Source organism: Phaseolus vulgaris, chromosome 11 (assembly GCF_000499845.2).
Source record: "Phaseolus vulgaris cultivar G19833 chromosome 11, P. vulgaris v2.0, whole genome shotgun sequence".
In the NCBI taxonomy this organism is placed as follows: domain Eukaryota; kingdom Viridiplantae; phylum Streptophyta; class Magnoliopsida; order Fabales; family Fabaceae; genus Phaseolus; species Phaseolus vulgaris.
In genome coordinates this window covers 2,889,248-2,902,163 of record NC_023749.2, presented here as the reverse complement: position 1 = coordinate 2,902,163, position 12,916 = coordinate 2,889,248, and the positions used below count along the sequence as shown (strand labels likewise).

The 12,916-nt window shown below is 33.9% G+C and overlaps 2 protein-coding genes across 6 annotated transcripts; both read right to left on the bottom strand.

The window, feature by feature from the left end:
• Positions 1 to 128: 128 nt before the first annotated feature.
• LOC137832130 (large ribosomal RNA subunit accumulation protein YCED homolog 2, chloroplastic) lies at positions 129 to 2,959 on the bottom strand. Of its 4 annotated transcripts, none has more exons than XM_068640183.1 (7): positions 2,684 to 2,949; positions 2,268 to 2,489; positions 2,036 to 2,125; positions 1,373 to 1,459; positions 663 to 743; positions 539 to 584; positions 129 to 382 (listed from the first exon to the last, which is right to left on the bottom strand). In XM_068640183.1, exons 1-7 carry the CDS (start codon positions 2,858 to 2,860, stop codon positions 306 to 308), a joined length of 780 nt encoding a protein of 259 aa, XP_068496284.1. In that variant the 5' UTR covers positions 2,861 to 2,949; the 3' UTR covers positions 129 to 305. The 4 variants fall into 4 exon arrangements, with proteins under 4 accessions (XP_068496284.1, XP_068496364.1, XP_068496440.1 ...); XM_068640263.1 differs by having other exon boundaries at positions 2,295 to 2,489; positions 2,684 to 2,943; XM_068640339.1 differs by lacking the exon at positions 1,373 to 1,459 and having other exon boundaries at positions 2,684 to 2,959.
• A 398-nt stretch (positions 2,960 to 3,357) lies between these two features.
• On the bottom strand, positions 3,358 to 11,556 carry LOC137831870 (uncharacterized). 2 transcript variants are annotated; one of them, XM_068639784.1, is made up of 8 exons: positions 11,098 to 11,556; positions 10,575 to 10,985; positions 10,042 to 10,122; positions 9,544 to 9,941; positions 8,016 to 9,333; positions 7,464 to 7,558; positions 4,644 to 4,785; positions 3,358 to 4,308 (listed from the first exon to the last, which is right to left on the bottom strand). In XM_068639784.1, the coding sequence occupies exons 1-8, from the start codon at positions 11,273 to 11,275 to the stop codon at positions 3,632 to 3,634; spliced, it is 3,300 nt and encodes a 1,099-aa protein (XP_068495885.1). In that variant the 5' UTR covers positions 11,276 to 11,556; the 3' UTR covers positions 3,358 to 3,631. The 2 variants fall into 2 exon arrangements, with proteins under 2 accessions (XP_068495885.1, XP_068495966.1); XM_068639865.1 differs by having other exon boundaries at positions 8,031 to 9,333; positions 11,098 to 11,547.
• Between the last annotated feature and the right edge of the window lie 1,360 nt (positions 11,557 to 12,916).

The window sequence follows — 12,916 nt, the reverse complement described above, 5'->3', positions numbered from 1 at the left end:
CTTTTTTAGCCGTATCCGCATTGTAGGTTCAATGGTGTTAAATTTTATCTTTTTTTTTTCTCATCAAAGAGATGTTAAATCCTGCATTTTAAACAACTTGAGATGGGATAGCTAAACCTATAAGAATCTCGAGTCAAACGCTTTTTTTTCATTCACTGTATTATACAATGTCTGCAGAAGTATACACATGCAGGACTAAGTAAAACAGATTTTCAAAACATTCATAATAATACAGTATACATTCAATCTATATTTGCAAACTAACGATTATTGTATACATTAAAGTTATTAGTTTATGCAATAAATCATAAATTTCTTTTCTTTAGTGCCAATAGTCTAGACCACCTTTTATCAACCGAAGCCTGAGTTTCTCCAGTTATATCTGAAAACAAATAAAGATCATTAATAAGCATATCTTAGATTCTTTTTTTTTCAAGGTTGCTTTTGGTTCTATTCCTTGTATTACAAAAGATTGGAAGAGTAATGAATAACAACCTCGGATCTCCAAGAAAATTTCAAATAATAAAAAAAAGCTTACATTGTATTGTACCCTCAGTTTTCTCGCATAATTCCGAGCAAGAGTCCTGCAAAGTTACAAATAAATATAAAAAAATCTAAAACCCAATCTGTAAAAACATTATATGCAATGCTGCTAAATATACTTTTACTGCTGAGGTTAGCCGGATGGCATCTTGTACGAGAGAACCAAGATCAACTTCGTGTCCAGGTCTAACATATATCACCTGTGTTGAATGAGTAGTTTTGTTAGACTGCCCTTAATTATTTTGGCAACAGTATTAAAGATCACGAACAAATCAATCTGAGATGTAAGTTGATACTGTTTAAACAGACTAATTCTTGTGATATGTGTAAATCTCCTAAGATTAACAGTTTTCTCCAAAATAAGGTTAAGTAAAAAAGCATTCTCTCAAATAATGGAATATATAAACCTAAAGAATGGTATAGATAAAACTGGGTAAAATAAAAGTTAAATATGCTAGGAGTCTCTTTAAGTATAAGTTACTAAGAGTTTCTCTTGAAAGTTTGAAAAACTTTAAAATAATTTAAGAATGGTTTGGATGAGCCTGTGTACAAGAACTTCTTAGAAAAGAAAAATATGAATAAAGAAATAAAATCATTTTTTTATAAATTAAAATTAACATTTTTAAAAACATGTAAATTCACTTTCTTTTTTTTATATAAATCCTTACAGAAAAACTCCTCCAAATGAGACACGAGGCTTTTGAAATAGTATAAAAAACTACAACAGAATTTGGTCGTGAGAATTGAACGGGTGAACTTTTTCAAAATTGATATTAATTTAGAGCAACTCCGAAAAAGAAAAGATAGAAAGGTTGAAGAGGGTAGTTACATTAGGGTCATCTCCAATTTCAGGTAGTGGTAGCTTGCGTTCATCTTTAGGTGCTATAAGAACCCATACGTTAAATTTTGCATCAATCTGTAACCATCGGTAAAGGCAGAATCAACCATGGAACCATACTATATGTTTAACACCATACGTCAATAAATAATCACTATTACATCAAATCTATGAGACTCGGACACTCTTCTTAAATGATGTGTCTGTGTCGGACACACGTATCGGACACTGACAATCTACTATACTCGTAGAGAACACGTATCTATGAAGTGTCAAATTCAAAAAACATTTGTTAGATTTTTGACAATTCTAGTATGGATCTAAAACAATTTAATAAAAATATATATTAGTTTTTTAAAAATTTAAATTTAATATATAAATTTTTATTATGATTATAAAAATAAGGAACAAATTTTTTGAACTAGCCGTGACAAACATTTTTCTGCTAATACTAATACACAAATCTTTATTATCAATTTATATAATTTATAATTATATAATTTATAATTTATAATATTTCTGTATTTGTATCTGTGTGATATCGGTATCAGTGTCAAGTGCTATATAGGATATGATATATCTTCAACACATCAATTGCAACTACATTCATTAATCGATTAATTAATACATAGTGGTGATGGAAGAAAGAAATACCTGTCGGCAATAGGGAGTAGAACAGTTGCTGCACTTTCTAGTGAAGGATGTGGTGACTCTTCCATCCACGGATAAACCAAAGCTAGCATGCTGCCATTGCCATGTACTAAACAACTTCAAAATCTGAGTCTATTCATTCTACTCACCAATGAAGATAGAAAATACAATTCCAGATAGAGAGGTGAAATCATGTTTCAAAATGAAATTAAAAACGAATGTGAAATCCACTGACACCTGGGAGTGAAATGTTTGGAAGCACCTTTTGGACGGTGAGATTGATGAAAACTTGTGCATTCTTTTTCTTATTTGAGTTATCATCGTCTTCAATCAAATCCTGTAAATCTAGGTCGTCCAAAGAGACCAGATAATCACTTGTCCAATCCCCACTGTATCTGCCATCACTTGGTGATATTGTGATCAAACGCCGAGCAGCCCTGCTCGTGTTCTTCCCAACCTACGTTTTGCCACATCAACTAAATAATACTGCCATTTAAGGAGTAAATGCCTCCACCATCTTGTTCCTCAGAATATACATACATATATATACATATACATACATATATATATTATTGAACTTCAGTTTTGGAACAAATTAGAGAAATAAAGGAATTAAAGAGAGGGGAATATATATCATATATAGCAAGTTACCAGAGGAGAGTTGAAGTCATCCTTTCTTTTGGAAGAAGCAGTGACAGTGACAGTGGCATTATTGTAACAGTGAATCCGAGAGAGCAACCTGAAGGTGTTGAGCTTATCTATGGAGTGGCATGGATTGAATATTGGATTGGAGCTTCTTGGCGATACCAAATTTCCTGCATTTGCCATAACTCTCTGGAGTTTAATCTAAGACATCATGGGATATTTGACGCTTGTATGATGACCCAACCTTATCTTGATGTGTGTGACTGGTGTTTATGCATCGTATGCAAAATTGCAGATGTAGTTTTCCAGGGACACAATAGACTTTTTCTCACACATCTTGCTTTTATCATTTCATTCTTGAAGGGAGTTTTCATTTGATTTTCACCTTATTGCTTTATCATTTTGAAATCATTGAAATATAGAAATTGCTTAATTTGATTTAGAAATTAATTTTGTATTTACAAATATATACTTGAAGTGTGTTTGGAAATCAATATTCGTAGTTGAAAACATTTTTATAAATTAATTGAAAGAAAATCAGTTGTTTCTTTACGGTCTTTATTCGTAAGGGGTAAAATGGATAAACTTTGAATAGAAAAATTAACAATTCATATAATCAAAACTAATTAAATCATTTACTCAGCGATAAGTGGACCATGCTATATGCTGTATAAGCCTCATGCAGATAACTCAGCGAATTTGTTCATTTTCTCCTCCAAATGGGCATCTGTAGATTAAAAGACCACTCAACACGCCATATGTGCTTTAAGTACCCATTTCTAATCAAAACTTTGGATTTCTTACCCAAGCACATATTTTCCTACCCCCAAGACTAGTTCTAATGAATCACGAATGTGGAAGTTATTTTCTACAGTATATGCATTTTACAATTCTATAATTAACAAGGGCATCAGAAATGTTATTGGTACAGTAAGGATGGTCAAAAAATGGCAATCACGGCCAATTTAAATGTCTCGTTGCATCCTCACTCAAGTTCCAAGCTCCTTCTGCCATCTCATCATGTAACTGTTTCCATCCCCAACTTGAATATCCCAAGAAAAACCAGTAATCCCCAACTGGTTGATTTGCTGACTTCAGCTCCTCAATTTTACGAATTGTCGTTACTTGATCAAGCAAGTAAATTCCAGGCAGGATTTCAGGTAAATGATTTCCGGAAACTGTTCTAGTTAAGGATAAAAGAGGCATTCCAGTTTTCATTACTGGACCCCCAAGGGAGAGAGGGGCCTCTTTCAATTTTTCCAATTCTTCTTCCAATTTAGGCAGAGAACTCCATTCTATATGTTTGTTGAGGATAAGACCTTGAAATCCAGTTACTTCATTGGCTGCAACAATGAGAATCTTTGATGCATCAAACGGATGAACCCCCAAAAGCTTTTCTGTGGCAATTAGAACTGAACCAATCACCACGTGAGGCAATGCTTCATGCAGTCCATTTGTTGCGGGTGAACTCATTGGGTTAGGTCTAACCACCTGGTCTAGCATTCGGTCATGACCTGGGGCTCCATGATATTTGCTGTGTGATTGAAGCAGTTCTGGGTTGAGATCAGTTAGCAAAGCATCATATAAGTTTTGATTTTTGCCTGCTCTTTCAGATTGCCAAAGAACTGCCACTGGAACCATGAAACAAAGTCAAGAATAAATTTGTACTACCATAGTAAATGTTAAAGTTAGAAGAAATAGAAAACAGGGAACTATTACAAGCAAAAGTTGAAAGAAGATACACTAGCTACAAGTCTATCACTCCGCTGTCAAGTTCATCTAAATCTAGATATAACCTCACAAGTCTAAGTAGATACTAGGAACCAAAATGGATAGGAAATGAGGATGCGGTGATGAGTCAATGATCATCAGTATCCAATCAAAGTTTGACGCCAAAAGTAATTGATTCATATGCTATTTGATAAATTATATATACAAAAATACCATATCACAAATGAATGTTTACCTTTGTCTCTGATTAGTTTATGAAAGTTACTTCCGTGCTCAGCCACAAATTTCATAACACCAATTACAGCCATATCTCCTTCATAAAGAAGAGGTTTCTTCTTTTCTGCTGGAAATAAAATTAGAGCAGGATAAACTTCCCTCTGCATATTAAATGTACAACAAACAACTTTAAGTCCAATACTTTCAAGAGTATAAAATTTCAAATTGGTAGGCCATACAATTAATTATTTCAATACAATGTTGTTTCAAATAAATCGTAGCTGAGATTCATCAATTTCTTCATAGTATCCACTAAAAAATAACACAATGGAACAAGCCTTTAGTATATGCAATGCAACTTAATTAATCCCATCTCAAAATTTATAATTCCAATTTGTACATGCTTCTGCTTCAAATGAGCAACACCTGTACATGAAAATTATTGCTACCTAACGAAGCGGAAAAAACTTTTCAGAAAGGCATTGATGTCTTTTAATGCTTATAGATGTCCAAGGCAACAAGGATTTTGACAGAAACTAGTTCAGGTTGAGCACCGATTCATTTCATTGCTATTCCAAATATTCCACTGAATGAAAATTAGCCTGCCGACACTGCTTACTGGATTCCTTTTTGATATTTCAAAATGCACAATATCAGTTGGACTTTCTATTTTTAGACTTTGGATACAAGTTAAAAAATAACTGTTTTCCTAATTTAAGCTTCACCATTGAGAAGTTTCTTTATTCAGTGGTTGAGGAATGGGGTGGGGGCGGCGGTCTACAACCAGCATCATCACCGTGTAAGCCCAAAATTCGAAAAGTTCATCATAAAAGTACCCATAAAATATTCATCATCTTCATTTGAGCCAACAATAATGAATTAACAATAGAGATGAGCAATACATTGCTGAACAAGTACAATCCACTAACAAGCTCAAAATGCTCACGAAAGTATGAAATAATGCATAACAAATATAAGGTTGAACATATAATTTAACACATTTTTCTGTAGCAAACTCTCAATTAGGGCCTTACACGTAAAAACTTAATAAATCAGTCCCTATATCCATAAAACATTACAGATTTGGTCCCTGCCACCTTTACTCTTTTAGCATTCTTTATTTGGTCCTCATACATATAGTGAGTTCTTAATTTAATCACGTTACATGTAGCATGTTCTTTATTTGACCCCTTACATGTAGGATCTATATTAAGAATGTGCAACACATTTAAGAATGTGTTACACATACTTGAGAAAAATACAAAGGAATTAAAATGAATTTGAGTGAATTGGGTCTCATATCTATAATAACTTTGGATACATCAAATAAAATGTATGTGAGGGGAGAGAAGAGAATATGATAAGATATATATAGGATCTAAGTACAACACAACACCTTTACAATAAATTCTATTTAAGACTATATTAGGAACTTACAAAGGGTAATGAAATGAGGTGTTTTAGAAAAAAGGAGATGAGAGAACAAAGAGATATCACCAGAGATATGATAAGATACACCTGAGTCAATTATTCATGGATTTTGACTCTCCACAAATTGTGAAATGCAAGTTGTTTACAAATTGGGAGTTGTAGATAATTGGGCTAAGTTGTTGGATTTCAACCTTAAATATTCTTGATGTTCTTCATTAGAGAAATTTGGCTTAGAACCTTCAGATTTGGAAACATTGGTTGTTTTGCCAGAAAACCCATGTAAAGAGCAATCGTTCTCTTGGGTGTGGCCCATTCTTTCACAAAATGTGCATTGAGAACATCCTCTACCACCACAAACTCCTTTTCCACAAGTAGAAATCATGACAGAAAACTCAGCATATTCTTGAATATTTTTACTCTTAAGACTTGGAACACGAAGGAGTCGTGTTGTCAAGTTTGCAATAGAAGGAACTTCTTGACCAGTTAAAATTTTATCTCTAACATGATCAAAATCCGAATTCATTGCACAGAGGATCATCACCAAATAAAACTCATCCAACTTCTTTTTTATCTCATCTAATTCCTTAACTTCCAAGAATATCTTCAATTCCTCAACTAGTGTTTGAGCTTCAGTGATAAAACACATCATGTCATCATCAGACTACTTGAGAAAAGCCAATCAATTAGCTCAATCGTAGAGGCATTGAATATCATTTGCAAAAATATTTTGGGTCTTTTTTCAAAAGGAATTACATGTTTTGAATGACATGAGTGCTCAAAATATTGGGCTCTACCCGTTGCCAAAGTAGAGCACAAAGCTGGAAATTAGTTTTCTTCCACCATTGAATTTGATCTGGTGGTACTGAACTCCTATCTTCTTCTAAGTGATCTTGGAAACCTTGGCCAAGGAATCAAAGTTCAACTAAGACAGACCAAGATAGGTCGCTTTTTCCATTTAATTTCTCAGAAGTCATGGGAGGAGTTCCGAAAAAAGAGTAGACAGTCCCTCTTGACAAGTTTAACAAGGTAGAGGTAGGGACACAATCCATTAATGCAATAGAGAAAGAACTGTCTTGATCAAAATAGTGCTCAAAAGATATATCTAGGAACTAAGTACAACACAAAGCACACAACACCTTACAATAAATTATATTTAAGACTATTTATTCTAATAAAGGACCGGATTAAAAATAAGCTTCATGTATAGAGGAGCATGTCAAGAATGTAGAAGGGACCTAAAGGAGGCAGAAACCAAATTTGTAACGTTTTGCATGTGTATGTGAACCAATTTAATAAGTTTTTGTGTGTAAGGTCCAGTGGGAATTTGCTACACACAGAGGGGATAATTTATGCAATTAATCAAATCATAAAAGCGAGACAAGGACCAAACGTATAGCTTTACACGTACCTGATCTAATGACTTCAGTATTAAATCACAGTCATTCAAAGTACAATCTAATAAGTAGAGCACTGGAAGCTTCATCATGACTTGATCAAAATTTTCTGCCATGTAATGATCAATTGTCAAACTTTTAGCTATTATGTCTGCAACTTCTCCCACAAACCAATTTAAATAACATCATCCAACATCAATCAAGTCCACGAAACAAAAAAAAGGATAAGAACCATTGGGATTCATGCTAAAGATCATAGGTGCAGAGTCACAATGGGTTACAAATTTGAAGTGAAAAGGTAAAATTCTGGGGTTGGGTAACACACAAGTCAATAGTATCAAGCAGTTGATGGCAATAATATGCACAACAGATACAAGACCAGCTAATTGCTGGCATAAAAGCTACTGACCAGTTTACTATAACTAAAACAACAAGCTTCTCACATTTTATCATAAAACCGAGACACAACAAAACTTGCTGAAAACAAACACCCTAAGCAAGCATCTTTATCTGAATGAAATATGTGGTGGTACAGTGCAGAGACAAACAGAAACACACAGTCTTACCATGATCAGAAATACCTTCCATGTTCTGAGTTCCCCTGTTTAACATATCCACATAGCCCTTTATGGCCCGATATACTTCACGAACAACCATTTCCATTCTCTGGCAGAAAGAACACCAGTTATTGCTGAACAATATCAAGACATCTTTATTCCATGCATTGGAAGTATCTTCTTTGTTAGAATGATTAAAACCAATAGCAAGTTCAGAGAAACTATGAGCGGTGATTTGAGGTATAGAATCTATCTCATGAAAATCCAAGTTAACAAATGGAGGATGGATGGGCCCCTTTTGACCTCGAAGTACATATTCTGACCGCTGATAAGGATGTAGGGTTCCATTAAGAAACTCAGAAAGAAAATCATATAGTGAAGAAAAGTTGAAACTTTTCTCACCGGGGTAAACATAATGTTGCTGCTGAATGGGATCAACTAGAACCAAAGATGGAACTCCAAAACCACCCGTGAGTCTTTCAAGTAACTGATAATTACCATCAGAATAGAAAAATGAACCTTTAAAACCAAGAACATGAGTCAGTTCTTCCTCATAATTGTTTCCACCCGAAGAATCATCTGTATCTGATCTCACAAATTTGGCAGTAGAAAGTTCATAATCTGCAACAGATTCCCCAGGCTGCACAGATAATTTCTCTTCATGTGAGATGATAGAAGGTCTATTCACTTCATCATGCCGAGAAGATAGCTCAGTCGATTTGGGATTTTCCTTAACCTCTCCAGAAGATCTATATGGATCTCCATCCAGCATCACAGTATCTGTATGGCCTTGTTCAGAGGTTTCTGTTGGAATTTGATTTGACTGAACTTCTGAATATGGTTGTTGTGTACTAGCTAACCTGATATCCATATCATCAGATAAAAGTTGGAAGCCTAAATCCTTTGCTAGGGAGCTTAGTTTTCTATCATTCTTTCGCTGGAGGAGATAGGCCAATATTTCATTCAAAGAACTCCCTTGAAGATCAGAAGGTACATTGTCTAAACTAACTTGCTTACCCTCATTTATAATCATGACAGAAGAAATCTTCTCTTTTAGTTTAATCTTCTGAGTTGGCATAGACAACTTTAACCTAGGATGTTCAGATGTACTCTTCAAACCATGATAGTATTTATCATCACTGTCATTATTCCTTTTACCTGCTTGATTCGCACTATGATGGTGTTGTGCCAATTCTCTAAAAGCTTCAAGAGCTCCCTTACTTTTACCCCTGGTTTCTGAGGATTCAGATGATCTATCAACAAATAGGAGTACATATGGCTTATTTGCTGGTAGAATGGGCTCTTGATCATATGCATTACCTTCCAGCTAAATGCAAAAAAAAAACAGGGTAAGTTCCAAAAATGGATGTATTAATTGAAAGAAGTATGGATGCTTGCGTATTGGTAGTGTGGCTTCATTAGTTAAATAAACTAGTCCACAACTATTATTAGGCATAGGATACAGGAACAATGGTGGAATATAAATTATGGCATATACTTCATGGTATGGAACAAAAGATAGAAAGGTTTTGTTCACCTCTTTAACACAATAATTATTCATCTGCAAAACATAGTTTAAGTCATCCTCTTCTTTAAGAATATTTGAACAACTTGAACATCCAGCTTGGTACTGAACCGCAAACCATGGGCCATAATCACCAACACCTAGGGACGAAAGCATTGACCTATTTGAAACCAGACCAAATCTGTTTCGCTCCGGAGGCAAGAAGAATTCTCTCACAACAGTCATGAATTTCAAGTAAAAAGAATGAAACCGCTCAAATTCTTCAGATGATGAACAAGGATGTACGACATCATGATTCCTATCCTTGGAGCCTTCCAAAAGACCATAATTTAACAAGGTAAATTCCCCTGGCCAAGGAGCTTCACAAAACCCTTTATCAACACCAAGTTCAGCCTTGCATGTGTCCTCGTCTGATGATTTGGAAAAAGAAAAAAAAAACAGAAAATAATGAAATGAAGAATTTACTTGTTAACCTCGAGGTTTTTTAATTGACGAGCACTAAAATAATACCAGCCACCTTCTTGTTAGTCTTCCCCCTTGACACAGCCATTCTACTATTCCCTCTGCTAAGACCCGTTCCATGGTGATTCCCTGCAAGGAAAACGCCCATACAGACAATGACTACCTTCTGCTGAGTGCCCCACCATCAACACATTCCAAGTAATAATCAAGGAATCCATACATTTAGACAATAAAAACCATTGGATAAGTATCACCCAACTTATAAAATATAGATAGAATATAACCATATGATTTGTGTTGTTTGACTTAAAATACGCATCTAAAAATATAGATCATTCAATCTTCAACTAACGGTGCTAGTACACAAATGTGCAAATGCAAGAAATCCATTTCCATACTAATAAGGGAAAACATATTTTTCCGCTCTCCAATTGGAATTTCATCATTCAAAAAATACTTATTGAACTGTCAACAACTTTCGCCCTGCCTAACTTCAATTATCAGTGTCACAGACATTATTTCAGAGAAAACAAATGTTAAGTAAGGTACGGATTCGTGACATCAAATTCGTTAAAACTCACCAAGCACGGTGAAACTATTTTGCGTTCCGTTATCTTTGGTACTTTTGGCGAGCAACTTGGGCGTCCAACCACAAAAATCAACGAGAACAGTGGCTTTGTCAGTGGAATCGAGGAATGCTCTTAAATCCAAAGGAGAATTGAGAGCAGTGAGAGGAACCTCCTCAGGCGCAAGGGATATATAAGGATTCAACGAGAACAGAATATTCTGAGCTCTTAATCTTCCACGATACTTATAAGACACAGAATAATGGAAATAAACGAGTGTTATCTCATCGGTAGCACCAATGGAATCCGCTAGAACCTTCTCGGTGTTCCTATGCATGAGCATGAGTTTGAGTGAGGCGAACTCTTTAGGCTTCGCGGAAACTGCAAGCGAAACGTCGTTCATGAGAGATCGAGCCTCGCCGGACCCTGCGGTTCAAAATCCAAATGAATTCATCAAACACGTTAGGAGCAGAAGAACGCGACGCAACACGTAGTGGTGTTGGTCGAATAAAGAGTGTCGATGAGTAGAGTTAAGTACATGGAAGCGCGACGAGGAGGAGGAGGTGATTATGGAGACGGATCTGTGAAGAGAAATTGTGTTTGGTGAGGATCTGCCATTGGAATTGGGATTGGGAAGATGATGAGCATGGATATTGGGGAAGAATGCATAACGACGCTATTGCTATGACAAACACGGTCAATGAGGTCAGCTTCATGGTTGTTCCTCTCTTTCTCACGGTTGAAGCTGCCGTGTGCAGGGTTCAGTGGAGTGAGTATCAGTGCAGTAGCATCCACCAGTGTCTCAGCTCACACTTTACACACCGGTGAGTACTATCGGTGGAACGGGTCGGGTTAACCCGGATTGGATCCATGTTCAGTTCAGACAAATGATAATAATATTCTGTTTGTTTTGTTTTGTTTTCTTATCCACCTTTCTCTGCCAATGGTTTGGCTTAACACTCTCGGAAATTTTTGTTTCAATTTAAGCACGTCACAATTTTAAAAATAGTAATTTTTTTATAATCTTGTGTCTTCTTGATTTTTTTGTGATTTTTTATTTATTTTAAATGGTTTTAAAAAATTGTGTTTTTTTCAATAATTTTATTTAATTTTCAAGTTTTAAAAAGTATGTTTATGTTTATCTGTGATTTTTTTTTTCTGGCTGGGTGTGATTTTTTAATTTTAATTATTTAAAAAAAATCCTGAATATAATTTTGTATTTTGTATAATTTTATATTATTTAATTAATTAAAAAAATAGAGTGAACTCAACAGAATACAGTTTAAAAATAAAATAAAACAGTACCAAATTCAAGTTTTAATTGGATTAACTAATGTTAGTAACGGTAGGTGTTATGAATATTTGAGTTTGCAACATTATTTAAAAAATAATCAAATTGCATTCTCTTAATTTTAATGTGTTTCATTAATTAGTTAAAAATATCTAAAATTATAAAAAAAAATATATATTCAATAGTTTTTTTTTAAATTTCAAATAATTAATTTTTAAAAAAAAATCACACCTACTGACAACCAAAAAATCACAAATAAATATAAAAATACTTTTAAAACTTTAAAATTAAATAAAATTATTTAAAGAAAACCAACAAAAAATATTAATATTTATTCTTATATAATATGAAAAATATAAAATGAAAAATATTTATTCTTATATGTGGGAATACATTGTCAATATAATTTATATTTTAGACAACTCAACACTGGTTATTACCTACAAGCGAAAGAATTGTATATAAAATCGATGTAAGTAGTTATTATGTACTGATTTTCAAAATTTGTAGGTAAATTCATATGTTGATATTCATGGATAATTTACATATAGATAAATTTTGTAAGAAGATACATGTAGATAGAATCCATAAGTAATTATATATGAAATTTTTGTATGTAATTATATTCACACGAAATTCATAGGTAAATAATTACATACGAAAAAAATTATACAAAATCCTTAATTTAACCCCACACACTACAACTTAATAAAATTATATTTTTTCGCACTTGGTCATTATCGCATTTGCGTTGTAATAATGCATGTGACTTCCAAAATAATCATTGTGAAAATCGATACGCCCAACCCCAAACACCCATCTCTTATACCTCTCACTTATAACTTTTAACCAACAACGATTCCTTAGTCTTTCCTTCTTAAAAGGATATAAGGGAGTGCATTGTGAGGTACCCACAAAAGCAAACCTGGATAATGTTCGAGAAAATATACTTTTGAAATATTTTTGTTCAAATTATGAATGTTTGTTATAAAATAGTAATTAATGTGCGTGTACAAAATAGTTGAAATAAATTAACATGTGTCTGTCTTGATCTATCATCAACAAA

Coding starts and splice junctions, on each gene's coding strand:
- LOC137832130 (XM_068640183.1), bottom strand. CDS start 2,860: ATGGCAAATGCAGGAAATTTGGTATCGCCAAGAAGCTCCAATCCAATA. Junction 744..1,372: donor AAATTGGAGATGACCCTAAT/GTAACTACCCTC, acceptor CATTCAACACAG/GTGATATATGTTAGACCTGG. Junction 585..662: donor GGCTAACCTCAGCAGTAAAA/GTATATTTAGCA, acceptor GTAACTTTGCAG/GACTCTTGCTCGGAATTATG.
- LOC137831870 (XM_068639784.1), bottom strand. CDS start 11,275: ATGAAGCTGACCTCATTGACCGTGTTTGTCATAGCAATAGCGTCGTTA. Junction 10,123..10,574: donor AAATAGTTTCACCGTGCTTG/GTGAGTTTTAAC, acceptor TTTTCCTTGCAG/GGAATCACCATGGAACGGGT. Junction 7,559..8,015: donor GGAAGGTATTTCTGATCATG/GTAAGACTGTGT, acceptor ATTACATGGCAG/AAAATTTTGATCAAGTCATG.